At 44.9% G+C, this 27,487-nt stretch overlaps 2 protein-coding genes and 1 pseudogene across 2 annotated transcripts; 2 read left to right on the top strand and 1 right to left on the bottom strand.

Annotated features, from left to right (window-relative positions):
- Window positions 1-1,152: 1,152 nt before the first annotated feature.
- chrm4a (cholinergic receptor, muscarinic 4a) lies at window positions 1,153-4,112 on the bottom strand. Its single transcript, XM_068756342.1, has 7 exons — window positions 4,058-4,112; window positions 2,729-3,312; window positions 2,499-2,653; window positions 2,193-2,385; window positions 2,000-2,083; window positions 1,537-1,806; window positions 1,153-1,398 (listed from the first exon to the last, which is right to left on the bottom strand). The coding sequence occupies exons 1-7, from the start codon at window positions 4,110-4,112 to the stop codon at window positions 1,153-1,155; spliced, it is 1,587 nt and encodes a 528-aa protein (XP_068612443.1).
- Window positions 4,113-5,672: 1,560 nt separating this feature from the next.
- LOC137912291 (U2 spliceosomal RNA) lies at window positions 5,673-5,849 on the top strand (annotated as a pseudogene).
- Window positions 5,850-21,234: 15,385 nt separating this feature from the next.
- Window positions 21,235-25,767, top strand: gyg2 (glycogenin 2). Its single transcript, XM_068756401.1, has 9 exons — window positions 21,235-21,263; window positions 22,077-22,215; window positions 22,515-22,689; window positions 22,852-23,014; window positions 23,125-23,251; window positions 23,625-23,817; window positions 24,051-24,167; window positions 24,640-25,098; window positions 25,566-25,767. The coding sequence occupies exons 1-9, from the start codon at window positions 21,257-21,259 to the stop codon at window positions 25,689-25,691; spliced, it is 1,506 nt and encodes a 501-aa protein (XP_068612502.1). The 5' UTR covers window positions 21,235-21,256; the 3' UTR covers window positions 25,692-25,767.
- Window positions 25,768-27,487: the final 1,720 nt, after the last annotated feature.

Here is a 27,487-nt window from a genome sequence, read left to right on the forward strand (position 1 = left end):
TTTTTTGGGGGGGGGCGCCTCAGCTACGGCGTCTCTCCCAGTAGAGGAAGCCCATTTGCTGATATAAGCAGAAAATGGCTTCATAAATAATCCTCAGCACCAGGGGCCCCCCAAAAAAAGAAAGATGTCGTGGTTTTCCTCTTAAATGTTGCTTGTCCTTGTCAAGGTCATGTCGAGATCCTGAGGCGGGTTAAGCAGACGGGTTTAAGTACTTAGTACTGCAGATACTCGCAGGATTTGACGTTTCAGAATTGTTGTAAATGTCATTAAGAGGGGGGGGGGGGGGGGCTTGGATGGAACCGGCATGTCGACCAGGGAGAGCTGAAAGTATGGAATTACAATTGTTGGATTCAGAGACTGTCTGCAGAGTCGGCCACGAGCGAAGCCACGACTTCGTTAAAAGGCTCCAAAACCAGTTACGTAATTTCAGCGTTATTTAATTTAAGCCGTTAATTTCTCATGATGCGAAAGTCTAATGCTGATTTCAGCTGATTTCTCTTTTAATGGGCAGAATGAGCTCGAGGGGAGGGGAGCGCTGCGCCACATTAGCATTAAAGACTGTACAGTATATCTTTAACAGTACAAAAAGATGCAGGACTTTGGCACCTTGTCTGAATCCCAACACATCGATTTGTAAAACTAATGGACTTCAAAATACACATAAATAAACAGAGAAATAATAAAATACTGCAAAATATTCACAAATAATCCTCGATAAAAAAGAAGCGGCAGCAAACGCCCTGTATTTGTACATTGCACTTTCTCCTCAGAAATCCTTTAGACTGCCTTGAAAATACACAATACACATCAAATACTGCAATACGTCGCTCGTAGTATTGGAGTTGTGAACGGCTGACCTCAAACTAAAAGAAATAAACGATGACTTTCATCATTTCAGTAATAACTACGACTTGTTGTATTCCAACAACTTTGAGATGTGTTTTGGGGAAAGTGGGCGTGGCCACGGGAGTCGGCAGAACGCCTTGAGGCACGCCTGCCATTCATCCCGGCTCTTTTACTATCTGCTATTTCAGCGGTCGAGACCCGGGCCCCGCCTCCTCCGGCGGTTCCTCTGTCTCCCTTGCAGCGGATTTCCCATCTTCCATCATCATCATCATCATCATCATCATCGTCGTCGTCGTGGTCGTCCCTTCACCTCGCACCGATGTTTCTGTAGTGGCACAGCAGCAGGTTCTTGAACGTCTTCTTGAACGTGGCGTTGCAGAGCGCATAGCAGGCCGGGTTGATGGTGGAGTTGACGTAGCACAGCCAGTAGCCGATGGCCCACGCCGTGTCCGGGACGCACGACTGGCAGAAGGTCGAGATCAGGACCATGACGTTGTAGGGCGTCCAGGTGAGGATGAAGGCCAGCAGGATGGCGAAGATCGTCTTCGTCACCTAGAGGCGGCGGACGGGAAGAAAAGTGATGAGCGAACCATAAACACCGATCAATAGCCAACCGTACTATTGACGACCGCACGTTGAAGCTCCATTGATCGACGTATATCGTTAAGCCCCGCCTCTGCGCCAACGTACTTTCTTTTCTCTGGCAGCCATCTGTCTCTTCCTCTTCATCTGGCTCCGAGCGATGCTCGCGAACTTCCGCGCCACCGTCCGGGGGTGGCTGAGCGGTATGGAGTGCCTCTCGGCTCCTTCCACGGGGGGGACGATCTCTAGCGCCGTGATGCACTCGTCCCCGCTCTGCTTCGTCACAATCTTGATCTTGGTCCACTTTGAATTGGGGTTGACCTTGGGATGAGCCGGATTGGGGGTCGCCGTGGCAACCGGACTGGTATCTATCGCAGCCTGTAACAAACACAAAATACACATGTCCTGGGAAGTCCGATTGCCTTGGTGGTTCCGGCCACCTTTGTTTTTCTGCTCCGGCAGGAGCGTAATCTGGACTCTCCGCCAGTCTTTCGGAGCTGAAGAAGCGGTGAAACGTCTTCGACCAAAGTGCAGGTGGTTCTGAAACCACGAGCTGCACCTTGGAACTGACCTCGGGCAGGACTTCATCCAAGTCGCCTTTGGGTTCTGCCGGGGGGATGAACGCCGTGGACGACCCGTTGGAGCTGGTTTTGTCCTAGACAGGAAGACAAGGATTGATGATTTACACAAACACACACACAAGAGCGTTCGGCGCTAGAGTATCGACTCTAGCGCCGAACGCTCTTGTGTCCCCAGGTATCGACCTGGGGACTGGGATTTTCTGAAGACTGTGGCTGAACCGATTTGGGTTCTTCCACTCCGCCGTTCTTCACCGCCTCTCGTGCCGCGTCGGTCGAGTCCAGACCGAGTGTGGTGCTGAAACGGGGACCGGCCTGAGGACTGCTCTCGTTGTTATTGTTCTGCTTCAAGAGGTGACTCTTCAGCATGCTGGGAGTTCTGTAAAAAAAAAAAAATGTTTCGCATATAAAAAGAACAAAGGACTTGTTTTTGCTCCTTTGTTCTTTGCGGTTTCCGAATCTAATTTCACGTCTCGCCATTACGGTTCTTACTTTCCCTCCTTCTTCTCTTTCTTCTCTGGACGGTGTCTTGGGACTCTGCTTCTGGAGGCCAGAGAGATGTGGACGTACAGGACTGTCATTATAACGACGGGCAGGTAGAACGCGGCTATCGCGGTTCCAAAGGTCACCACGGGGTTGGATAGAAACTGTATGGAGGGAAAAGAAAGGAAGGATTACGAAAACTGAGCTGCAAACGCTCACTGAGGTTTTATTTGCTGCACCTGGATGTAGCACTCTCCGCGCGGCACTGTGCGCTGGCCGACGATGAACTGCCAGAACAAGATGGCAGGAGCCCACAAGACGAACGACATGACCCACGCAGCGGCGATCATCAGCCCCGCCATCTTCGTGGTCCTCCTCGCCGGATACGTGAGGGGCTTGGTCACGCAGAAGTAGCGATCGAAGCTGATGATCAGCAAATTCATGACCGAAGCGTTCGACACCACGTAGTCCAACGCCAGCCACAAGTCGCAGACCACCGGCCCGAGCGGCCAGTAGCCGACCACGATGTAGACGGCGTACAGATTCATGCTGAAGACGCCGATGATGAGGTCGGCGAACGCCAGCGAGAACAGGAAGTAGTTGTTGACCGTCTGGAGGTGGCGGTTCACCTTGATGGAGAGCATGACCAAAATGTTTCCCGTCACAGTCACGAAGCTCAGAGAGCCGGTAACCATGGCGATGAAGAACATCTCCAGCGCTTTGTGTGGACCTTCAGCTCCGGTTCCGTCGTCCGGAGGGGAGCAGGTGGAGGCGCTGCAGGAGGCGTTGAAGAACGGGTCGGCTGATTGGTCGATCGGAGAGGCTGAAGGGAGACGGCAAGAGTTAAGAATACAGGTTAGAAATAATGTATATATATTCAAGATTCAATATTCAAGATACTTTATTATCATTATGCGAACATAATAAAATCGTGTGAAGGCCCGCGGAACATAATCAAAACAAAAACTAAATTATATATATATATATATATATATATATATATATGACAAAAATAATGACTTTTAGTGGTTCTTGACATTTTGGTTCGGCAGGAAAAAATGACCTCATAAGCTAGAATGTGGATATGATGATGCTAATTGCTGGCGACGCTTCCGGAGTGTAAGCCCCGCCTCTCACCCGAGAATCTGATAATGAATGAATGAATGAATGAATGAATGAATGAACATTTTAGTCCGTATCCATGCTGAAATTGTTGAACGCATTATTCTAGATCTATCGAGGTTTTTTTTAAATATTTTTTATATATTTATCATTTATTTGTTAATTTATACCCCCTAAAAATGCATCCTAAATACTAGTGAGAGATCAGAAGCGGAATCAAACCTCGTTACGCACCTTCAGGGCTTCCATCCGGATGGCTTAACGCACCGTAAAATCTGCGCCTTCCATGCAGTGAATAATATAAAATGTCATTTAAATCGGCTGCAGGACGGAATCAAACGTCTTTCATTCACCACTGAGTGAATTAGACAAACCCGGGAACAGCTGCGCTCGTGTCCGTTTCAATCGATCAATCAAGCAATCGATCAATTGATCATTTCACTCACCGCTGAAGTTCCAGAGAGCCTGAAGTCCCATCGCTCCGTTGCTGTAGTTACTCATGATCTATCGCTTCTCTCGCTCTTTCTCTTCTCCACTTTCCTTTCTTCACTGCGTGCCGCAGATAATTAAAGAAGTCAGCGCTGATGCCGATTTATGATCGGGATTAATAAAAAATAATCATAATCATGAAATAGACACTGAATCAGAAACAGCGCTTCAATTATATTTAATAAGGACGCAAAGACTCTAAAATAAAAATGTTCTTTGATTTGTTTTCTCTCGCGCTCTTAAGCGTTTTGTTCTTTGAGGATGAGTGAGAGCCGAGAGAGAGAGAGAGAGGGAGAGAGAACAAGAGAGAGAGAGAGAGCTGTGATGTCATTTTTCAGCCAGATTTATAATTATTTATTACTTGATTCTACAAATTAAATTATTTTGAGCAGCATAACTTCTGAATGTTTTCCGAGGTTCACGACGTATTTATTTGCTGAGGTTATAAACATTTGAAGTTCTTCCCCTGCAAACGTTTGATTCATGTCATTCCAAAACGCAGGAGGTTTGTAAGTTGCGTTACTTCTGGATAAATGGCGTCTGTAACAGAGTTAGACTTTAAGTCTTGTGTTATTGTCATTTTCGCCATAATAACGCACCTTTGGTTAGATGTTAGAGCCTGTTCATTTGTTCTTTGTGTGTTTTGTTCTATTTTGTTCATAAGTAGCTTGATTTGAGTATTTTTGCGTTGAAGAATGAGGAATGAGGTCCGAGACTCTGTTCAGGCACTGGAGGCTGCACACAGAGCAAAAGCTCCAGTTGGAGCTGCCACATTTTCATTTCCATGTTATGTATGTGACGGTGACGCGCCGCCAGAGGGCGCTGTGGCGCACGAGTGGGCTTCGAACGCAGCGGAAAAGTTCGCCTAAGAAGAAGGAAGGAAAAAAGAAGCGATGCCAAGATAAAATAAACAAGAAATGATTCAAGAAGAAGAAAACTACGGCGGATTCCTCTCGCTAATCAGCCAACGCGGTATTTTGTCCGTTTTATTTTGTAGTTCTTTCATTTTTCTCATGTCTTCAAACTTGAGAAAAGAACAGTCCGCATTAATACTACTGGAAAGGAAAAGAGGAAAGCAGCGAGGACAGCAGTTCAATTAAAGAAGGAAATGACCGCCAAATACGAAGATCGATTTCATCCGGAAAATATTCTGCTCGTTGTGTTTATTCAGGAAAGCGTGCTGCAGTTACGGCTTGTGTCCACTAGAGGCGGTCGGGTCCGAGCATTTCAAACAAAAACACTTTTAATGTAATTAAAAAGCTCGTTTTTTTCCAACTGTAGCTGAACTACGTTACGATGAACAATTTTCCACGTTAGCACATTTCGAATAAAAACATTCGCCTTCAAAAACACGAAGAATAAGGAGATATTCCGGCTTTGAGTTTTCATTGGTTTAGCATGAAACACGTGACCCGGAAGTGTCACCCAGAGTGCGGTTTACGAAAACAAGTCTCTTTCCCCGCCCTTCTGTGACGTTTCCCTTACTGCGCTGTGTTTTATGTTATTCACGCGACCCGGATCGGGTCCCGTTATGTGAAAAGAATGGCATAAATATGAGTATTAAGTGTCAATAAAACTTTTCGAAAGAAAAAATCTGTTCTCATCCGTTTAATATCTGATACGTCCCGTACCCGGGGGGGACCATATATGAAATAGATTTTTGGAGCAGGGAGATGGAACAGGGGCTTGCTCCGTCCACCCCGTGCATCGACCTGGTGTTGCAGCACCTCCAGGACCGGTGCACCCCCCTTTGATGTTCAGAAACAAGTCACCGAACTCAGATTACCGTACAGCGTCTCGTACCTGAAAGGCAGCGCTGTTGCACACACACGATTTCAGCGCAACGGAACTAATGCGAAGGTCCGAGCCGGCAACTCGGACTCATTTGGGGGTTGCTCAATAAACAAAACTAGGATTGAAAGCGTGTTTTCTGACTGGATAATTGTTAAATACATCACAGGGGGGGTTAAAAATAGACATCCCTCCAGGTACAACCAGAACGAAGACAAATGAAGACGATAACCAAACGCCAAAGCCCAAGAAGAGCGAACATGACGAGGGTTTCACTGCTAATGTGGGAAGAGCTGACGAGGGAGTCTGGATCACAGATTCGAACCAAAGGCGCTTTATTATGGCGGAAAACGCGACACTTATTTTCTAACTGTTCCAGATGCAACACATAAAGGCTATTTCTCAATAAATATATTAACCGTAGATCTTTTGTCGGGTTTTTCGACCGACGTCACAACAGTGTAAACACGTACCGGGGCTCGAACCTGCAGTACTTGTGTGTTTTAATTTCATTTTTTACGTTTTTGTTGTTTACAGAATTTCTAATCCGCGTGTAGCGAGGACGTCCCGTCGATAAAAAGAAAAATATATATTTTGAAAGCCGTGACCGGAAGTCGCGTCTAACTTTACATCAATGTATTTGTAGTTACCTGCTATGTCCACAAGAGGGCAGCGCGGTTACAGATCACCCTTGACACATGGATATATTCATTTCCGGTGCCCCACAAAATAAAAGCATCGAGATAAACGGTAGTATAATTCTATTTCACGAGTAAAGTGCCAGAAAATACTAGTGACGAGTTTTAATTGTTCGGAATCCTATTCTGCAATTACGGGTGTCAAAAAGAACTAATTAACAACCCTGAATCATTTGCGCTTGTTTTATTTATTCTGACACTTCCGTGTTCTCCTGTTCCAGGTGAAAGCAGCTGATGGCGCCTCATCAAGGCAGCTGTGGATCCTAGCAGTGGCTCCTCCCCTTACCTGCTTCCAGCCAGGCTGGCATCAACGATGTCGGCGCTCGGGTTCCGTCTTTCTGCGACCTCGTGAAGACCGGGCTCTATTTTTTTAACGTATCATCTTCCAGCTCTCATTAAAAAAAAAAAATCATTTAACCTTTATTTAACCAGGTAAGTAAATTGAGAATGAATTCTCTCATTGCATCTGTAAATCTCAGGCTCTGACTCGTGACCTCTGGTAGTTCACGTTTCGCTGTCAGTGAAGGAGGAAGAGGAGTATGGAGAGAAATTTGTGTCTTTTTATGCAATCAACCAAAGACAAGATTTGCAACCAAAAGTAATGGATTTGCAATTTAAATTGTTATAGGAGCCAAATGCGTGACGGAATGCGTTTCCTATGTTGTGCACTGTGTGGCGCTGTGGCCAGAAGGTGTATATAAGGCAGGGCCAATCGGGCGGTGCACCGGTGTTGACCCGGAAGGGCAGACAGGTTTTGATCGCTTCACCCAGATGCTCGAGTTCGTTGAATGTAAGTTTGTTGTATTTTGTAATAAATTAGTAACATTTTTACCGGTTTAAACCGCTTCTGGACTCTTCTGAGGCGAAAACAAGACGTAGCCGTGGTTTTGGATTAGATTAACTATGAAACTTTATGAATATGAATAAAAGAAAGTCTATTTACAACATAAGAAAAAAAGTTCACACAAATTCACAGCAAAACAAAACCAGAAATAAAATTAAAAATCATGCAAAAATCAGTGTACAAATTCATAGGGGGGGGGGGGGGGTACAGCAGTTCTACTGGGTTTTCATCGCCTGGATCGGACCAGGAGCCAGATCGGGACCGCTGCGAGGAGGCAGATCGGGACCGCTGCGAGGGACCAGGTCGGGAGCGCCGAGCGGAGCCAGGTCGGGAGCGCCGAGAGGGGTCCAGGCTGGACTGGGGGGTCGGTCGGAGGAGAATCGTTGAAGACCAATCCAAAAAAATCAGTCAGGCCGGCGGTTCGGTCGTCGCTCTCGCCCTGAGAACAGCAGTTCACAAGACATGGTGAGCGTTTGTTTACACTCTTGCTATCGTGTTCAGGTTGTGTCTTCAAATGTTTGTTTAAATGTGGAGTTTAAATCAGAGCCAAACACTAAGATAGTAAAATAGCATCAAGAAACTGAAGCCAGAGAAAAAGCGAATGTCAGCTGACCTCATCGTCCTCGATGTTCTCCAGGGGGGGTCGCTCTTCCTGTTCAGGCGGCACCGAGAAACATCCCGCTCCCTCCAGCTCAATCTGTGATGAACAAATCATGAACCAGTATGTTCACTACATTCTGTAATGTTATGTTAGGACACCTTGGAAGAGATTTTAGCTGTTTAGCATATTCAGTACAATCAATATTAATATACATGACATGATGTAATCAATCAGATTAGATTTGAACGGCTTCTACTCAATGCAAAGAGCATAAATGGCCCAAACATGATGGAGGATGTACACAATGTGTGTACACAATAAACTTGATCACTCTGCGCCTCCATGCACAAGTCCAGTAGAGGTTTGACTGTCCAGACGCACGACGTGGTGAAGACTTTGAATAAAAGGTATTCAGTGCATTTCTCTGCAGAACGGCAGCAACACTAAACTGACAAGTATTCTGAGAGCAAGCTGAAATATGCACCACATTCCTGAGACATCCTGTGTCAATCAAAAAGAAAAAGTACAGGATGGGCAACGGAAAACAAGAAAACACAACTCTGACCAAAAAAACTATTTCCAGGGGGAATGAAAGTCGTACCTTGGAGGGGCGGGTGTGGCGCTGTGCTTTCAGCCGGGCAGGGGCAGCCGCAGGAGCACGGCCTCCTCTGGGGGGGGCCCCTGGGGTGGACGGGTCGGAGGCCGAGTCGGCTTTAAAACCGCTCCTCCTCCTGTTGGCCTTCGGCGGGCGCTGATTTGCTATCAGCTCCTCCACGTTTCTGCTGGACTCGGTGCCTACCGCTGTGACGGCAGAAACATAGAATAGAATTACATGTTACGGTATTTTAGAGGCAGGTGATTATTTAGTTTTTACCACAAAAGGGCCTTTACCCTTTAAGATCGTAGTGCCATCAGCCCTGATGTTAACGGACACTACATCAGGCATCTCCTTCACCATATCCAGGACGTGGTGGAAGCCCAGCTGATTAAGGGGCATGGGATACCCCAACATGGAGCAGTAGTCCTGGCTGAGCGCATCGGGATCCAAACCAAACTTAACAGAAGTCAGCAAGGATCGAACATCGATCTTCAGCTTTTCCAACAGCTCTTCTCGATCCATTGCGCCTTCCAAACCTGGAAAACACATCAAGAGGGTCAATGGCAGGAGGAAGATGCAGATGAGTGTTCATATTGATCTCCAGATGATTTAGCGTTGGATGCGTTGACAAGTAAACGTCTTTGATTCAGCATGCGGCGCTTTTATTCTGCATTCATGATCAATTTGGCGTTTGCTTCAGTTTAGGAATGCCTTACTCATCCCATCACATCCTCAGGACCTCATCTCTGTGGAGCCAGCGTGATATTCAAAGGAGGACAAAACAGACTCATAACCAGAGACGGAACCGTTTCCATCATAGAAGAGCACGATGGACTCTACGACATCAGAAAGGTAAATAATGACATAATGTCCAGGGATAAACTAGCCTGTGATGTCAAAACATGGCATGAGATTTTGGGACACTGCAATGTCCAAGATGTATTAAAATATGTACGTGTATTACGGTGGTCTAAAATGTATCAGGTCAGACAGCGGCACTGAATACACAGGAAATGCTTTCCAGTCCCTTCTAAGGGAAAGGGGCATAAAGCACGAAACATCATCACCAGACTCTCCCCATCAAAATGGGACAGCAGAGAGACAATGGAGGACCCTTTCTGAAACGGGAAGGTGTTTGTTCATAGAAAAAGGGTTTCCAAAAACTCTGTGGCCTTATGCTGTCCAGAATGCTGCCCAAAACAGACGCGACAACGAAAGGCTCAAAAATACTCCTTTTCATGCTGACAGGGAGAAGACCTGATCTTTCAAAGATGTGGGTTTTTGGGACTGACTGTTATGCATATAAGCATGAAAATAAGAAATTAGATCGCAGATGTGAGGAAGGAATATTTGTATATTTGTATACCCTTAAAGAAACTGCTAAAAGAGAAGAAATATTCAAAGCAAGAAATGTAGCCAAAGGTCAAACAGAGGACATCGACTATCACGAAACATTTGCTCCAGCAGCCAGCATCACATCAGTACGGGCACTGATGCAGATAACTGTACAAAACAACCTCATCGTCCATCAGATGGATGTAAAGACAGCATATTTACACGCTCCGATAAAGGAAGAGATCTACCTGGAGCAGCCAGAGGGGTTTGAACATTTATCAGGGACAGGAGAAAAGCTTGTGCAGCTAAAGAAGTCTCTCTACGGCCTGAAACAATCAGGAAGGAATTGGTATAAACTTAAAATATTTATTTAACTATGGCAGAGGAGATAACATCCTGAATTGACATGAAGGCTTTACTTTCAGTGAGGACGTGTCCAGGATTTCATTTGTCCAACAGTCCAACAGTCCAAAGTCATCACCATTTAAATCATTCTTTGGTATATTGCAAACAGCAGATATTAGCATAAACATATATTTATCTATAATTCCAGCGCACAAAGGCGGATTAACAATCTTCTTAAGACTTCCAGTCTTTGCATCAAATAAATTTGAGTTAATTTAATGCAAAGACCGGAAGTGTTGATCAATCCCAACAGTTTCAGAAAACAAATTATATCAAGCTCGACGCCGATCAGCCCGCTGCTGGCAAAAGGAAAGTTACTTGCGTTCGGTTGAAGTTGACGTTTTCAACGCTGCTTTTGTCAAATTAAAAGGTCTCTTCGAAGTTTAATTCTTAAAACGAGCAGCAAACAACTCAGGGATCTGGTGAAAAGACACACAGACTTCACTGTCTTTCGTGTATATATACGCGAAATCCCGATGGATCAAAGCCCGTTGTCAGGACACCGGGCTTTGATCCAACGCTCCAAATGACCTGCGAGGTGCTGATTGGTTGAATTGGCGTTTCCTTCCGTTTAAAAGTAGGAAAAAAATAATTAACTAGTTTATCACTGTCAGAACTATTTATAATAACTTAAAAAAAGAAAACAGTTTACACGACATATTTTATTGTTTAATATGATTAAATTGTCCATCAGACAAAGATTTAAAATTAGAAAAAAAATCAGAAATCCATGTCAAGACTATCAATCAAGTTCCGGCTATGGCCGCCAGCTAAGTCGACACGCTTAGCCAAGCTCCGTCATTCTCCGTACGAAAATCCTGTTGTAGACCGCGGACTTGATAATTAAGGGCACAGACAACTCGTCCTTTTAAAGAAGAATATGTCAGCCACTCCAAAAGCCAGTAGAGACAAAGGGAAAACGGAAACACAAACAAAACTCTCCGACTTCGGGAAACATCCAGGGCGAATGCCTAGCAAAGACGCTAGCAGCATTAGCAACAAGGCTTAGCAAAGACGCTAGCCCCGGAGCCGACGCTAGTGGCATTAGCAACAAGGCCTAGCAAAGACGCTAGCCCCGGAGCCGACGCTAGTAGCATTAGCAACAAGGCCTAGCAAAGACGCTAGTAGCATTAGCAACAAGGCCTAGCAAAGACGCTAGTAGCATTAGCAACAAGGCCTAGCAAAGACGCAAGCCCCGGAGCCGACGCTAGAGGCATTACCGAAGCTCGTAGCATTAGCAACAAGGCCTGGCAAAGACGCTAGCCCCGGAGCCGACGCTAGTAGCATTAGCAGCAAGGCCTAGCAAAGACGCTAGCCCCGGAGCCGACGCTAGTAGCATTAGCAACAAGGCCAGCAAAGACGCTAGCCCTGGAGCCGAAGCTCGTAGCATTAGCAACGAAGCTAGCGCTGAAATGGCTGGAATAATCGCCGAACCCCCCCGCGGACATGTTAGCAGTGAACTCATGCACTTGGTGTTGGAGCGGACAATAAAGTTTCATTGATTGAAAGTTTTATTTTGCAGCATTGCATTTTCATTGGGGAGCCAATGGCGAGTCTTTTTTTATTTATTTATTTTCATTTATTTTTATTTTTCCAACTTTATTAACATAGCTCACAGTGCAAAACTCACAGCATAGATCTCGCCCTTCGACATTACATCAAACATTCACACCTTCATAAATCACACATATAAGTAAATCCAACAGTGAGGCATATACAATCACTAAACCAGATCCAAATGAAATGTGCAAAAGAAAGGAAAGGATGAGAAGGAAAATAAACACAAAAACAAACACAAGAATACAAATAAAAATAAAATATACAGGAAAATACAACAAAGGTTACAAGCAAGGGGTATGGGAAAGGTTAAATTCTGATATAAATGTGTTCAATCTTTTTGCCTGGGGATTATTTATTTGTTTTAGTATCACCTGTAACAGGGAGAGCTCATTCCTAAGAGCAGGCCATGACGGGGGTGATTTAGCATACCGACATTTGTGTATATAGTACTTTGTAATAATAACAAGATTGTTCACCAAAAACTCACTATTTTTGTCTTTGAGGATTACTCCTAACAGAATATCTTGAGGGGACCAAGAAGCAATGTCTCTGGAACTGGACGATATTAAGTCATAGAGAGATTTCCACAGCTTTTGGACAATCTCACATTCATAGAACACATGCTCTGTTGTTTCTAGATTTACGTTACAAATATAACAGTTATCTACCACAAATTTAAATCTACTCTTCATGAATTCATTTGATGGATAAATGTTGTTTATGGTTTTAAAATGAACTTCTTTGCATTTTGGGGAGATTGGGAATTTTAAGTAGTTTGTTTGAATAGATACAATTTCAGAACCGTTATAATGTTTGAGGGTGAGTGAACTTTTTGCCCTACTTGGAAATAAGGTATTGATTAAATACTGCCTTAAAAAAGCATTATTACATTTATTGTTCACAAGGTCGAGACCATCTATCATTACTTTGTGTAAATTTGGCGTTGGTAAAATCAAAATATTATTCTTTATATATTGGATTAAAGCTTGTGGGATATTCTGTGAAACGTTTCTATAGATCTCAATGGAGCAAGATGTTCTATATTTAGCATTAAAATCTGTCAGTTCAAAAATGTCTCCATTTCCATCCAACATATGTAAAACAGACCAAATTTGTTTTGTCATCCAGTCTTCCAAAAACATTGACTTCCCACGACTCAACATCACCCTATTATTCCACAATGGGACATTATGGGGGCTGAAATTATGTTTGAACATCATTTTCCAATTTAACAGAACCTGTTGGTGAAACTTGGACAGTTTTATGGGCAGTTTCGATATTTCAAAGTCACACACTAATAGAAACTCAATCCCTCCAACTTTGTTGAACACAAGAGAAGGAATCGAGAACCATATCTCATCCTCAATCATCCTCATCCCAATGGCGAGTCAAGGCGCCGAAACAGTTCCGGGGAAACGCAGGATAAGGGGGCGGAACATTTACAGATCGTCCTATGGCAACGCCTTTACCCGTCAATCTATGCCTCCGATTGGTTTAGCGTAACGATGACGTTTTAGCGTCATTCCGGTGGCTTTGAGAACAAAACAAAAGATGCAAGGCAAATCTTTCTCTCCTTTTGGGGAATGTAGTTGAAACGATCATTGGAAAAAAAACATTTAAAAAAATGATTTTAAACCAGTGACGTTTTTGTAATTATTCCACGAGATGGATATCATTTTAAATCAAATCTAAAGCAACTGAACTTCCCTTCCGAGGCCTTCTCCGGTTTTAGATATTTTTATTTTTGCTTAGCAAAATCATTAAACCCTTAAACTAAAAGGGATGAATGAAGATCACACATTATAGAACAAATGCCATCTTACCTTGAACAAATATTTATTGGAGACCTTCCTTATCTTTGGAAATAAAGGAAAAAGTCTCTTCTGTCTCAACTGGTCAAAAGTTTCATTTCCCCTCGACAAACAAAACGTGCTGGTCAGTGAAGACTTGCTCAGTCACCCAATTTTGAACTTTTTATTTTAATAATCGGAACTCATTTAACTCATTTCAATGAACACATTCAACATTTTGTAAATGAACACATTCAACATTTTGTAAATGAACACATTTAACATTTTGTAAATGAACACATTCAACATTTTGACAATAAACACATTCAACATTTTGACAATAAACACATTCAACATTTTGTCAATGAACACATTTAACATTTTGACAATGAACACATCAAAATTTTGACAATGAACACATTTAACATTTTGACAATAAACACATTAAAATTTTGACAACACATTAAAATTTTGACAACACATTAAAATTTTGACAATGAACACATTAAAATTTTGACAATGAACACATTTAACATTTTGACAATAAACACATTCAACATTTTGACAATAAACACATTAAAATTTTGACAATAAACACATTAAAATTTTGACAATGAACACATTAAAATTTTGACAATGAACACATTTAACATTTTGACAATAAACACATTCAACATTTTGACAATAAACACATTCAACATTTTGACAATAAACACATTCAACATTTTGTCAATGAACACATTTAACATTTTGACAATGAACACATCAAAATTTTGACAATGAACACATTTAACATTTTGACAATAAACACATTAAAATTTTGACAATAAACACATTAAAATTTTGACAATGAACACATTAAAATTTTGACAATGAACACATTTAACATTTTGACAATAAACACATTCAACATTTTGACAATAAACACATTAAAATTTTGACAATAAACACATTAAAATTTTGACAATGAACACATTTAACATTTTGACAATAAACACATTCAACATTTTGACAATAAACACATTTAAAATTTTGACAATAAACACATTAAAATTTTGACAATGAACACATTCAACATTTTGACAATGAACACATTTAACATTTTGGGAAACAACAAAAACTTTTGTCTTTCAACAAAAACATTTCTAAAACTAAAACAACGTGAACTTTAGAAAGACAAAAGTGACGTTCCTATGTATACCCAGCTTCCCTCATCGGCTGCGGGCTGAGCGGTCGGCTCGATCTTCGCGCCCTCATTCTGGAACGATCCTCCGCGTTGACCCTGAAAATAAAGAATAAACCGGATAAAAGGATAGAAAAGCAACTTCAGCAGAAACTTGAAAGGAATCAAGTTACACTTCTGGAATCCGAGGAGGCAGAGTTTCTTCTTGGGAGGTCGAAGCCCGTGGCCCCAGAACCGCTGAACGCAGTCTTCTCTAACCACGAGGGGATCTCCTGCTGGGCCTGCCAATGAAAACAATGTAAGCCGACGAGCTGCTAATCCGTGTAGCATCGTGTAGCATCGTGTAGCTTCGTGTAGCATCGTGTAGCATAGTGTAGCATCGTGTAGCATCGTGTGGCATCGTGTGGCATCGCGTGGCATCGTGTAGCATCGTGTGGCATCGTGTAGCATCGCGTGGCATCGTGTAGCATCGCGTGGCATCGCGTGGCATCGTGTAGCATCGCGTGGCATTGTGTGGCATCGCGTAGCTTCGTGTAGCATCATGTAGCATCGCGTAGCATCGTGTAGCTTCGTGTAGCATCGTGTAGCATCGTGTAGCATCGTGTAGCATCGTGTGGCATCGTGTGGCATCGCGTGGCATCGTGTAGCATCGTGTGGCATCGTGTAGCATCGCGTGGCATCGTGTAGCATCGTGTAGCATCGCGTGGCATCGTGTAGCATCGTGTGGCATCGCGTGGCATCGTGTGGCATCGTGTGGCATCCGAATGCAAACGTGATTCAGAGTCAACAGAGCATCAACTTACGTTCTTCATCTTTTCCGTCCATATTTTCTTTATTTTCACCTGAAAACAAAAAAACAATGTTTCAAATCCCAGCCGAAGGGCCGAAATCCTAAATGTGAATAAATCCTGAGTGTTATAACGCAGACGTTGAACGAAGACTTCCTCGTCTTCGCCCCGGTAGCCTGCAACAGAGGAGGAAAGCCCGACATTGAACAGGATGAAACGACGACTTTCTAAGATGTGAAGTGATCGCTCCCATTTCATTTACCTCCTCGGAAGCCTCCTCCTCCTCTCCCAGCCGGCCCGTCATCTTGAGCTAAAGAAAAACCAGAGATAAACTCCTCAACGCTGCGTCTCTAAGTCTTTAACATCAGCGTTTTTCAGCATCACTGCCGTTGTGCCAGTTATGTACTCAGAACTTTTCAATACCTCCTCGTCCCCCGCCGCCTCTTCCTCCTCTTCACTAGACATGGCATCGAGAAACAACTCGGAGGAATTTCATGCTCCAAACTCACCTCTGCCTTCTCGTCCTCTGAATCCACCTCTCTCTCCTTGTGCATCATCCTTGTTCTGCCAATCTATCAAAAACAATCGGAGGGTGAGGAGCAACGAAACTAAGGAATCGTCAGCGCTGACGAACATTTAGGCCCATATTTACATTTAAATTTAATAAATGTACCTGAATGCTCTCTGGTTGGCGCTGGAGCACAAGCTGAAGTTCCCTGTAAGATAGAGAAAATGGGGGGGGGGGGGGGGCGTTCACAACATGGCCGCGCAGTAAGCGGGACTTCATTCGCTTACCTCTTCTTCCCAATCTTCCATTTTTGCTCACCTGAAGAATGAAAAAAAATAAAATATTTCAAAGTCAAGGAAATTGTATCGTGGTGCAGTTTTAGCTCGGCACAGCACTAACTGGTGCCTAACCGCGTCGAACCCGTGCGTGGACGGCGAGAACTCGACAGCAAATCTCGCGATGAAACATAAAAATGGCTTTCTTAGTTTTAAGATACGAGATAAAACCTCAGAATTAAATTACAGCCGAAATAAGGACAAATATCAATCGCCAACAATGCACTGTTCCTAATTTACTTAAAACACTTTGACTATTATCTACCGCCATTACGACACGTCTCGTTGTAGCCGACGTCATAGCATTAGCATGCTTTGCCGAGTGACCTTTTTACGAGAAAGTTTGTTTTTTCCAGTCGGACTTCAGTAGAAAAGAGCAGAAAAACTCACTATACCTTCATAAAACACCAAAACATCCAACACAAGGTCAATGTTTGCGTCCAAGAGGACAAAATCTGTTCTAAAGACGAAGGTCAGAGGTCAATGATTCTAGTTTATTAGCTAGCGTCATTAGCTAAGCTAGCTAATTTGCATTAATGATAAAAACTAAATACCGTATTTTTTGGATTATACGTCGCTCCGGATTGTAGGTCGCACCAGCCAAAAAATGCATAATTAAGAAGAAAAAACCATATATAGGTCGCACTGGAGTATGAGTCGCATTTTTGGGGAAAATTTATTTGATAAAATCCAACACCAAACAACATATAGCACAAAGAACATGCTAACACGTTTACCAAAATATCAGGTTTTATTCAGAATCACGAAATCCAAGGAAATCTTCATCCTCGGTGTCACTTTTGAACAACTCCCCCAACTCGGCAGGTAGACAAGACGCCGCTTCCTCTTCTACGTCGCTTACATCAGACTCGTCGTCAGTTGCAGTTCCAATTATTCCAGCCTTTCTGAATCCCGACAGGATGGTTGCGGTTGTCACTGAAGCCCATGCTTTGTCGATCCATTCAATGACTTCCAGGAAAGTTGCATGGCGCATTCTCCCGGTTGCCGTGAAGCTGTGCTCTCCATCCGTCATCCACTGCTCCCACAGGTTACGCAAAACTGACTCAAAGCTCCTATTCACGGAGATATCAAGTGGCTGGAGTATTTTGGTTAAGCCTCCAGGGATGATGGCAGGTATGGAGTTGAAAAATTTTAATTTATTTTTTAACTGTGGTGTGATGTGCGCTCTCATGCTATCCATCACAAGCAGAGCTTTGCGTGCTCTAAAGAAGCCATCCGGTCGCTTATTGTAGCACTTTGTAAGCCACAAGTTCATCATTTCTTGATCAATCCACCCTTTCTCGTTCACGGCGATTTCAACTGAGGAGGATTGGATTTTTGGCATGGTTTTTCGTTTGAAAATGACCATCGGTGGCAGTTTTGATCCGTCTCCACAACATGCCAGCACCACTGTGAAGTGTGATCTCTCATGACCAGTTGTAACGATATTCACACTTTTTTGCCCTTTCTCTGCAACACTTCGGCCCATGGGGATGTCAAAAGTGAGGGGGACCTCGTCCATGTTAATAATATGATCCGGTGTCACGTTGTGATCACTTACATGGTTTTCAATGAACGCGCGGAAACTGTCAACCTTGGCTTGGAAGTCCGCTGGCAGTTTTTGGGACAGTGTCGTCCTAGCTCTGATAGAGAGGCGTTTGCGCTGCATGAAGCGGTAACACCAAGAAGGTCCTCCCGCAAAGCCGTTTATATTCACCGCCCTGGCAACCACTTGGGCGCGGAGACGCAACTGCACCGTTGACAAACCTCTTCCAGAAGCACGTTGTTCAAGCACCCATGCGTGAACTCGTTCCTCCAACTGTGGCCACCTAGCTTGTTGCCCGCGATTAGCTTTCTTTGTTTTCTTCATTTCAGTAAGCATAACCTCCGCTTTTCGCCAGTCCCTTACAAGTTTTTCGCTCACTCCAAACTTTCTTTCTGCTGCTCGATTGCCGTTTTCGGCTCCATATTTCACTATCTGAAGCTTGTAAGCCGCGGAATATGACTTTCTTTTCGGCGCCATTTTCAATCAGCCCTTCTAATTGGTGTTTTTAGATAACAGGTGTGACAGATAACTCTGAACCTCCAGAAACCGCGACAGATTCTGACGGGTCACAGAGTTCCCTGTAACACCTGTTATAGAAATGTGTAGGCTACTGTCTCTGCGCTCACAGATTTTGTAAAAAAAAACATATATAAGTCGCTCCGATTTATAAGTCGCACCCCCGACCAAACTATGACAAAAACCGCGACTTATAATCCGGAAAATACGGTATATCTTATTACTACACACATATCCGGTAACATTATTTCAAAACATATTTTATTTAATTCGCCACTTACTTCTAGAGGAATTCGTCTTTCACCGTTAGTTACCCGGTTGCGTAGCAACACCGAATCCGAAGTGACGCAGCAAAAAATGCTCAACAAGTCGCAATCTGAGGTTGCCACATCCGCTGATTCGCGCCCCCCGCCGGGCAGTTTTTGACTGAATATAAAACAAATTAACAGCGATAATAACTTTTGGTTAGATGTTTCCTAATTTGATCTGGTAATTTATTTGTCTATTTATTTATTTTAGTCGATCGCTCTCTGTATTTGATATCTGGTCGTTTTGTTGGAGCCTGGGCAGAGTTTAAAAGCACGCAAAAAGGACCCGCTCCGATGCCATTTTTAGCATTCATAAGGGAATTTCATTTATTTACTATGTAATACTTACAGAACCAATAAAAAAAAAATACTCATAGATGAAAAAACACTCAGATACTTCTCAAATTCTGTCCAAAAGGAAACAGTAATTAATTCATATCCCAGTCATCATCTTTTTCATGTTAAAATAATGTGGTTTTTGGAATATGATGTTTGCAGATCATCCAGTGAGGCATTCTAGCAGACGCGTGATGAGCTCTTCATCGTTCTTTTTGTTTTATTTGAAAACGGCAAAATACCAACACATTTACCAGAAGCAGCGACATATTCACCAAGAGATGCAAAAAAACATTTGTCTGCAACAATGACGCGAGGATGCTGAAAATGTTAATCTGTGAAAACATGACAACGTTTTACATGATTGGTTTTCTGCTGACGGAGAAGTTAATCCGGTCACATTCATGAAGGTCCAGGCGAATTCAGCTGGGTTGGAGCGAAGGCAGAAATGCACATTGTGTTACTGTTGTCGATGCTTTTTGCACTTCTAATTACAAAATCATTAACTCCATTAACTCATAGTTGAGGAAGTCCATGCAGAACTCTTCTTTTACAGGATACGATCCATGGGGAATGTATCAAATAAAGGGTAATAAACATGTAAGAACTTGGATGTAACCCTCACAAATGACAGCGAATGAGGAAGAATGTGGCACTGTCATCAGATTATTTCTTATAACATCATTATTATTTGCTTGTTTCAATGTTCTATATTATAAGTATTTGTGGCTCCATCTGCTTTGAAGTATACATTCATGTCTCCTCTTCATCCTCAGCTGATGAGGAGCAGCGGAGGAACCTCACTGCGGTGATGTTCAGCTACAGTCCACGTTTCGCTGTCAGTGAAGGAGGAAGAGAAGCTAAAGATAATGTCGAAGCCATGGCTAGCTAACACTGCTAGGACCGCTAGCTAACCTGCTGCTCGGTCGGCAGCTTATTAAAACGCTTTAACAGCACCAACAAAGCGGTGAAATTGGCCCAACTAATCCGCTGACGGTGAACATCACAAGAAGCTGCCGCATTTATGTGGGAAATGAACAGAAAGTGTGAATAATGTTCAGGGGAAGGCAAAAACCGTAAAACAAGCTAACAGGAAGTGACGCAATACGTCCACTGTGAGGATCGACGTGCTGACGTACCCTGGTGAGCGTAATGCGTCGCTTCCCCAGGCTGATGAGCTGAAGGGACTTCAGGATCTGGTTCTGCGGGTTCGAATCCCAGCTTCACACTTTAGATTTTCTGCACAGTGTTGTGAATAATAAATAAATCCTTGGGCTTTACGAGAGGTGGAAGCAAGATCAAGTCACAAACCTTTCCCGTTTCTCAGAGCTATGAAGACCATAAATACAGCTAACGTCCGTATTACACGTTATTTTCCCCCGCAGTCTTCCTGTGGCTGTGGAGCTACGATTCCCTCTTGTGGCCAAAGTGAGTAACTACAAATATTCTTATTATGCTGAACTTGGAAAGGGGATACGATGTCCTAAATAAAACTTCAGAAAATCATTGCAATTAGTTTTCCTTTAAAACAATTAGTGCCAACTTGATGACGTCATGCACTTGTCCTGCATGGCTCCTGGTCATTGCAGCCCTGGACAATCCTGTTGGTCGTTATTTTGAGTTGCAACTTGCAACCTTGACATTAACTCTAACGTTCCTCTCATCTTTGCCAAGATGGTTCTGTGCGTACCTCTCTGGTAATATAAATATAAGCACGCGGAACGACGGTGCCTCGCTCACCTGACTCGGAGCATTGTCGGAAGCACAAAGTAAAAGTTGGCATGAGCGCAGGGGCGAAAGGTCAGGTAGCGAAGGTCGAACCTGTTGCACAACGCCTCTGCCTCGTAGTTGAACGACCAGATGAACAAACAGACGGCAGAGACGGAGTTCCGACTGGAACGACTTCATCCTGCAAGCGGCGGATCATCATTCATCCTCTCAGCTCATCTCTGTGAGAGACCAAGTCCTGATCACCTCCGCGGGTCAATAAGTTTACTGCAGGCGTCCATCAGAAATGTCAGGTATGTGGCTGTATCGCATGGAACGGATGAGATCGTGGTTCTCCTCAGAGTTTTATGGGTTCCACTGCTTCTTTCTGCAAAGCTGAAGAGCTAAAGAGAGCTGGGTCTGATGCCGAGTAGCAGAACTCTGGGAAACCATTAGAACCCTTTGCCCCCTGCAATTATAACTGTCTGTCTGGTCCCTTTTTATTTTTGTACTGCCCCTTTTTTTTGCCTCGTATTTGACTTTTTACCCAGCAGAGATGGAATTTTCAAAATCTGGCAAGTATTGATCCATATTATAGGTTATAAATGTTTAAAACAGTTCAATAACCGGCGCGCATTTATAGCAGCTGCAAATGTACATAAACATACATTTAGAAAATTGCAAAAAATGTAATCTAAACTATTTTAGTACTGCTCAGGGGGTCCCGTTTGCCTCGACCCACTTGTGTCCACGCCACGGGCTTTCACACTCGTCCACGTCCCGGACGGTTTTAGCTGAGCAGCTGCAGACACCTCTCTGGCGTCCATCCACTTGATGTAGAGGACGCCGCCGTCCCTGATCCACCCGATGGAGCCCTCTTCTGGACTTTTGGTCCAAGGCATTGTCCAGGGTCTTTGGGACGCCAACCCTGACCCTGCCTGTATGTCCCGGAGGCCCCGAACCCCTGCTGCTTCAAAACTAAGCTCCGCATCAAGCTTAGTTCTGTGTCATCCAGACGCAGACAAACAAATAAACAGCTGGTGAAAACAGAAACATCTTGAGGAACCATTGAACTCTAACTCAACGCGCGCATACCAGTCACTTCCTGTCATCTGACCACCTTCTAGATGGAGAGGCGTTCGTCACGCTGGTCACCACCAACTCGTATTGCATGGGAGCCGAGGTGGTGGCGCGAAGTTTACGCCGTCACGGCACAACTCGCCGCATCGTGGTCATGGTCACCCCAAACGTCTCCCAACAGTCGAGGTGGGTGACGCTCCCTTTTTCTTTAGCCCGTTCCCAGATGACAAGCGGATGTGTGGCTCAAAAAATATTACTTTGCCTGCATCTGAGAGACAGATGGCCGTCCACTATGAGCCTTAGGTTCTGTCCGAGGGTTTCGGCCTGTTAACGGGAAGTCTTTCCTTGCCTCCATTGCCAAAGTTCTTGCTCCTGTGGGTCAAGTTGGGTTCGGTCTTTCCCTGCTAATCCTGAAAAGTTGCCTTGAGATGACTTCCTGTTACGATCTGGCGCCACAGAAATAAAATTGAATTGAATCTGAACAGGTTTTCCCTCAAGAATGTGTTTGACGAGGTCATCACGGTGGAGGCCATGGATAGCGAGGACCGGCTCCGCCTGTCCTTGCTGGGACGTCCTGAGCTCGGCATCACCTTCACCAAGATCCACTGCTGGACCCTGACCAAGTACAGCAAATGCGTCTTCCTGGATGCAGACACACTCGTGAGTCCGGCAGACACACAGAAACACAACTCGGCCACGTTTTTAGCCATAGTTTCCCATACTTGAATCGGACGATGAAATGATTGCGACGACACACATCGATGTTCTCAGGCCGACCGATCGAGCCCGCTCTTGTCCTCTGGACGACCTGTTCCCTCCCAGGTTCTGTGCAACGTGGATGAGCTGTTTGCCAGAGAGGAGCTGTCTGCGGCTCCTGATCCGGGCTGGCCCGACTGCTTCAACTCTGGCGTGTTTGTGTTCAGACCCTCCCTCCGCACCCACGCCGGCCTCCTGGACCACGCCCTGCGGCATGGCAGCTTTGACGGTGACGCGCCAGCATCCATCTGGTTTCCAACTAGCAAACAGTGAACACGGATCACTCTGAGCACAGACAATGCATACGGCTCTCCTCACATCCCATATTGCTCCCACCAGGCGGGGACCAGGGCCTGTTGAACAGCTTCTTCAGCAGCTGGCCGGTGGAACACATCAGTAAACATCTGCCGTTTGTGTACAACCTGAGTGTCAGCTCGGTGTACAGCTACCGGCCCGCCTTCCTCCAGTGAGTCACGATGAGCAAAAGAAAGAGGAGTCAACTGGACTTGTTCAAGTTCCAGCCGAGACGTTTCACCTCTCACCCAAGAGGCTTCTTCTTCTGCTGTTGGAGCAGAAAACAATCCAACAAAGAAGGGGCCGAAACCACCAAGGCAATCAGACTCCCCAGGAGTGTTAGCATTTCCTTTATGACTGCTAATGACTAACTAGTCTCCTGGGGCGTCTGATTGCCTTGCTGGCTTCAGCCCCTTCTTTCTTTATCTTTAGCATGTTTCATACAAACTCTTTAAATGCGCGTCTTCACTGATGCTAGTTTGGAGCTTTCTTCCAGCGAATTTTTGATCCAAAAAAAACTACGCTCTGCAATTTTGTTTCTGCAGGTTTGGACACAATGCAAAAATTGTCCATTTCCTAGGAGCAGAAAAACCCTGGAGCTCAAGCCGACGGAAGGACGACGGCCGCTCACAGATCCTGGACCAGTTTGTTTCTCTGTGGTGGAAGGAGTACCTGAGTCACCCACCGTTATCTCCACAGCGGACACAGTTCAGGCAGCTTTTACCGAAACCGCAACAGGTACGAACCCGAACGAACGGAAAAGGAAGGCCGATAAGTTGGAGGTTGCGATATGCAGTGGTGAAACCACAGATTTGTCACTGCAAACACTGAAGCAGCAATACTGGTGACTTCCCCCCACGTAGTTAAAAGGTTTGTTCATTAGCTGCTCCAGAGTTTGCAGCCAAACGTGACCCCCCCCCCCCCCCCCCCCCCCATCCCCCGACGCGCAACATCCTCCCTTTCTTTTGCAGATCCAAGAACGAGAAGCCAAGATGCCATTCGGCGAAACCTTGGACAGCGCCAACTCACTCCTCCCACACTTTTCCAAGCCCTGCGAGAGGCCGCCTTCGCCGCCTGAACCCATCACGGTGAGACAAAGCACAATTCTGAGTGTGTGTGTGTGTGTGTATCGACATCGTTTTGTATTATATCACCCCAGAAATATAGATATGAAACACCCCCCCCCCCATCTCAAGTGTTCATTAGAAATATTTGCTAATCCACCCCTTTATTAGCTTAATGACTGACCTCATTAGCATAGCTTGTGCTGATCATATATTGTGATTGGTTATCAGCCGGCGCCTCCTGTTCGCCCCTGCAGAGTAATTAAAGCCTTTCCTGCTCGGCTGCGTTCAGCTATTTCACCGCCGGCGACTTGCGTCGTTTCATCTCTATTGTGTTTATACAAGTTTTTAGGATCAGCTTGAACAGACACACAACCGCCAGCCTGACAACGGGCACCCAGCTCCCCACAAAGACGGGGAAGAGCCTATGCTAGCGTAGCTCTTGCGCTAGCGTAGCACATGCTGGGATGCATTCGTGAGTGTCGTCTGCCTGCAGTGTTCACGCACAGGTGGCGCCAGGTGGGAGGAAGTGTCGCGTGGATCGAAGCGGACAGAGATCCGGGAGGAAGGGTCAAGTGAACCTGGCAGGATCGAGATCCGGGAGGAAGAGTCGGGTGGATCTGAACGGACTGAGACCCAGGGGGAAGAGTCGGGTGGATCTGAAAGGACCGAGATCTGGGAGGAAGAGTCTGGTGGTTCTGAGAGGACAGAGATCCAGGAGGAAGGGTCGGGTGGATCTGGAAGGATTGAGATCCAGGAGGAAGAGTCAGGTGGTTCTGAGAGGACCGAGATCCAGGAGGAAGGGTCGGGTGGATCTGGAAGGATTGAGATCCAGGAGGAAGAGTCAGGTGGTTCTGAGAGGACCGAGATCCAGGAGGAAGGGTTGGGTGGATCTGGAAGGATTGAGATCCAGGAGGAAGACGGTGATGGAGCTTCGGGCACTGGACAGGAATCTGTACGTAAAGCCATACTGCTCATTTAACAGATCCATGGTTCCTCCACTTCCTGCTTCTTCTTCTTCCTGTCATCTTGAAAATCGTTGTTTTCCTTCCTAAATTCAACGACTGGTGATGCCTAGAGATCGTTCCAGGCGCTCATCTCCCCCCGATTAGACGCGATTGTCACTTTATTGTGCTTCATTTTCCTTCATCTCACATAGTCGGAGCGTCGGTCCGTTAATGGCAGCTTCACAAATCGCGTTTCGTTCAAAGTAACAGCAGGAATAATCAAACACAGATCAGATATTGATTTATAAAAAAAAAAAAACACGAATTAGCTTCCGGCGTTCCCAAGAGAATAATCAAACTGTTTTTATGTGGGCTGCACATTCTGGGAGCTTGGAATCTCGAATCCCCGTCTGACGTGTCTGCCGATGGATTCCCTTTGAAGGCTGATTTGTTATCCTCCTCTTCATCACGGCAGCGGGCCGCAGACACGGAGGCAGAGCGGCTGCAGCGTCGCAAGCTGTGGGAGGCCGGGAATGCCGACTACCTGGGCCGAGACGCCTTCCAGAACATCCAGAGGATGCTGGACCGCTTCCTGGATTGATCAGAACCGGATACCCTTCATTTGGTGATGTGGCCTGTGCTTAGGCAGCAGGATGCTTTATGATTGAGTCCCAATAAACCGTTGTGAATTCAATTCAATTCCTTTTTTTTCTATAACACCAGATCGTAACAGAAAGTCGTCTCAAGGCACTTTGCAGGAATAGCAGGGAAAGACAGAACCCAACTTGTGCCCACAAGAGCAAGCACATTGGAGACGGCGGCAAGGAAAGACTTCCCTTTAACAGGCAGAAACCTTGGACAAGAACCTCAGACTCATAGTTGATGGACAGGCTGGTTGGGGGGGGGGGGGGGGACCATAATGAATCTACAATACAACCAGTGATTTACAACAAGCCAGGAAGAATGAAAGAGGGACAATTAGTGACATATTTATAACGTGAAGATGGAGAGGGAGGAGCTTAGTGGGTCACGGAAGGTTACGTCACCAATGTTGGCTTATGACAGTTTATTGATCGGGATTAAGGTTGTTAAAAAGAAAGTCTTTCGTCTACTTTTTGAATATAGAGCATGTGATAAACCACAGGGGATCACATGACCTCTCTTGGAGGCGATGATTACTTACATCTGTTGTAAACGTGGGTCCGTGCTGACAGTCAAGTATCCATCCATCCCTCAGTTTAATATATGCAGCGACCCTGAACACAGACACGTGCGTTCTTCTTTCCACTAGGGGGCACTGTGGTTCTATCAGAAATCAGAGGCTGGTCATAGCAAACAAATCAATAAAGATGAAAGGCAGATTAATACATGTCAACTGCATGCTGTGTGATCCTTATCCACCAGGTCCACGGTGCATTTTCATCGGCCTCCTTCTCATGTTGCGTGGGGGGGGGGGGGGGGGGTCGCTGGCACAGGGATGAGCGACTCCCTCTCGACTCCAGTTCATCAAGATTAAAGAGCGAGCACAGATCCGGGACAGGTTTCTTGTTTCCCTTGGGCCCCGCTTCATTGGTTAAAGCTCTGAAAAGAGAATCAGAGATCGTTCCCTGCAGAAGCCGGCGCTCTTGAAAAGGCCGGCGTAAGAGACAGCTTCTGAAGCCTGGCTCCACAACAACAGGGACGCATCTCTATTTGCTTTTGGGCTCTAATGCGTGATGGAGACGCTCAAGAGCCTGCAAGCTTTTTATTCTTGCAAGCAGACAGCAGCCGGTTGACTGTTAAAGCTCCCCTCTCAGGTGGGTTGTGTGTAAATCACTTCCCGATTATTAGCTGGAAGACTTGGGAGTCTAAGTCCTAGTAGACCTACATTTAGATTTTGAGTTAATACTTGCACCGACGTGTGCAAAAAATGCTTAATTTTTCCAATTAAAGTTAATTTTATTTCTAGAGCGAAATCAAATTGCTATATATAAAATTGCTTACAGGCAATGTAAAGGGCCTTGAGATAACTTTCTGTTGTGATCTGGCGCTATAGAAATAAAACTGAATTGAATTGGATAGCGGCAAATCATGACAGAAAGTTATCTCAAGACACTTTTACAGGAGTAGCAGGGAAAGACAGAACCCAACTTGACCCACAAGAGCAAGAACTTTGGAGACGGAGGCAAGGGGAGACTTCCCTTTAACAGGCAGAAACCTTGGACAGCGCCCACTATGTAATATGTAATGTCCACCATATGTTACATAAGAGCTGGGAGCAGCTGTCGCTTTAGCCCTTTCACAACGTCGAAAACTGGAGAAGCTGGATAATCAGTAAAAACATGAACAATTGACTATTACATGACAAAAGAAAGGCAATTCTAAACTGGAGAGGGCACCCCAAGCATAGTGCCAGCC

This window comes from Brachionichthys hirsutus, chromosome 24 (genome assembly GCF_040956055.1).
Source record: "Brachionichthys hirsutus isolate HB-005 chromosome 24, CSIRO-AGI_Bhir_v1, whole genome shotgun sequence".
Taxonomy (NCBI): domain Eukaryota; kingdom Metazoa; phylum Chordata; class Actinopteri; order Lophiiformes; family Brachionichthyidae; genus Brachionichthys; species Brachionichthys hirsutus.

Bases quoted from the DNA above. Each gene is read 5' to 3' on its own strand.
- chrm4a (XM_068756342.1), bottom strand. From the start codon at position 4,112: ATGAGTAACTACAGCAACGGAGCGATGGGACTTCAGGCTCTCTGGAAC. The intron at 3,313-4,057 runs GTGAGTGAAATG...GTCTCCCTTCAG, and splicing joins GGCTCTCTGGAACTTCAGCG to CCTCTCCGATCGACCAATCA. The intron at 2,654-2,728 runs GTGCAGCAAATA...CCCTCCATACAG, and splicing joins GCGGAGAGTGCTACATCCAG to TTTCTATCCAACCCCGTGGT.
- gyg2 (XM_068756401.1), top strand. The intron at 22,690-22,851 runs GTGAGTCCGGCA...GTTCCCTCCCAG, and splicing joins TCCTGGATGCAGACACACTC to GTTCTGTGCAACGTGGATGA. The intron at 23,252-23,624 runs GTGAGTCACGAT...TTGTTTCTGCAG, and splicing joins TACCGGCCCGCCTTCCTCCA to GTTTGGACACAATGCAAAAA.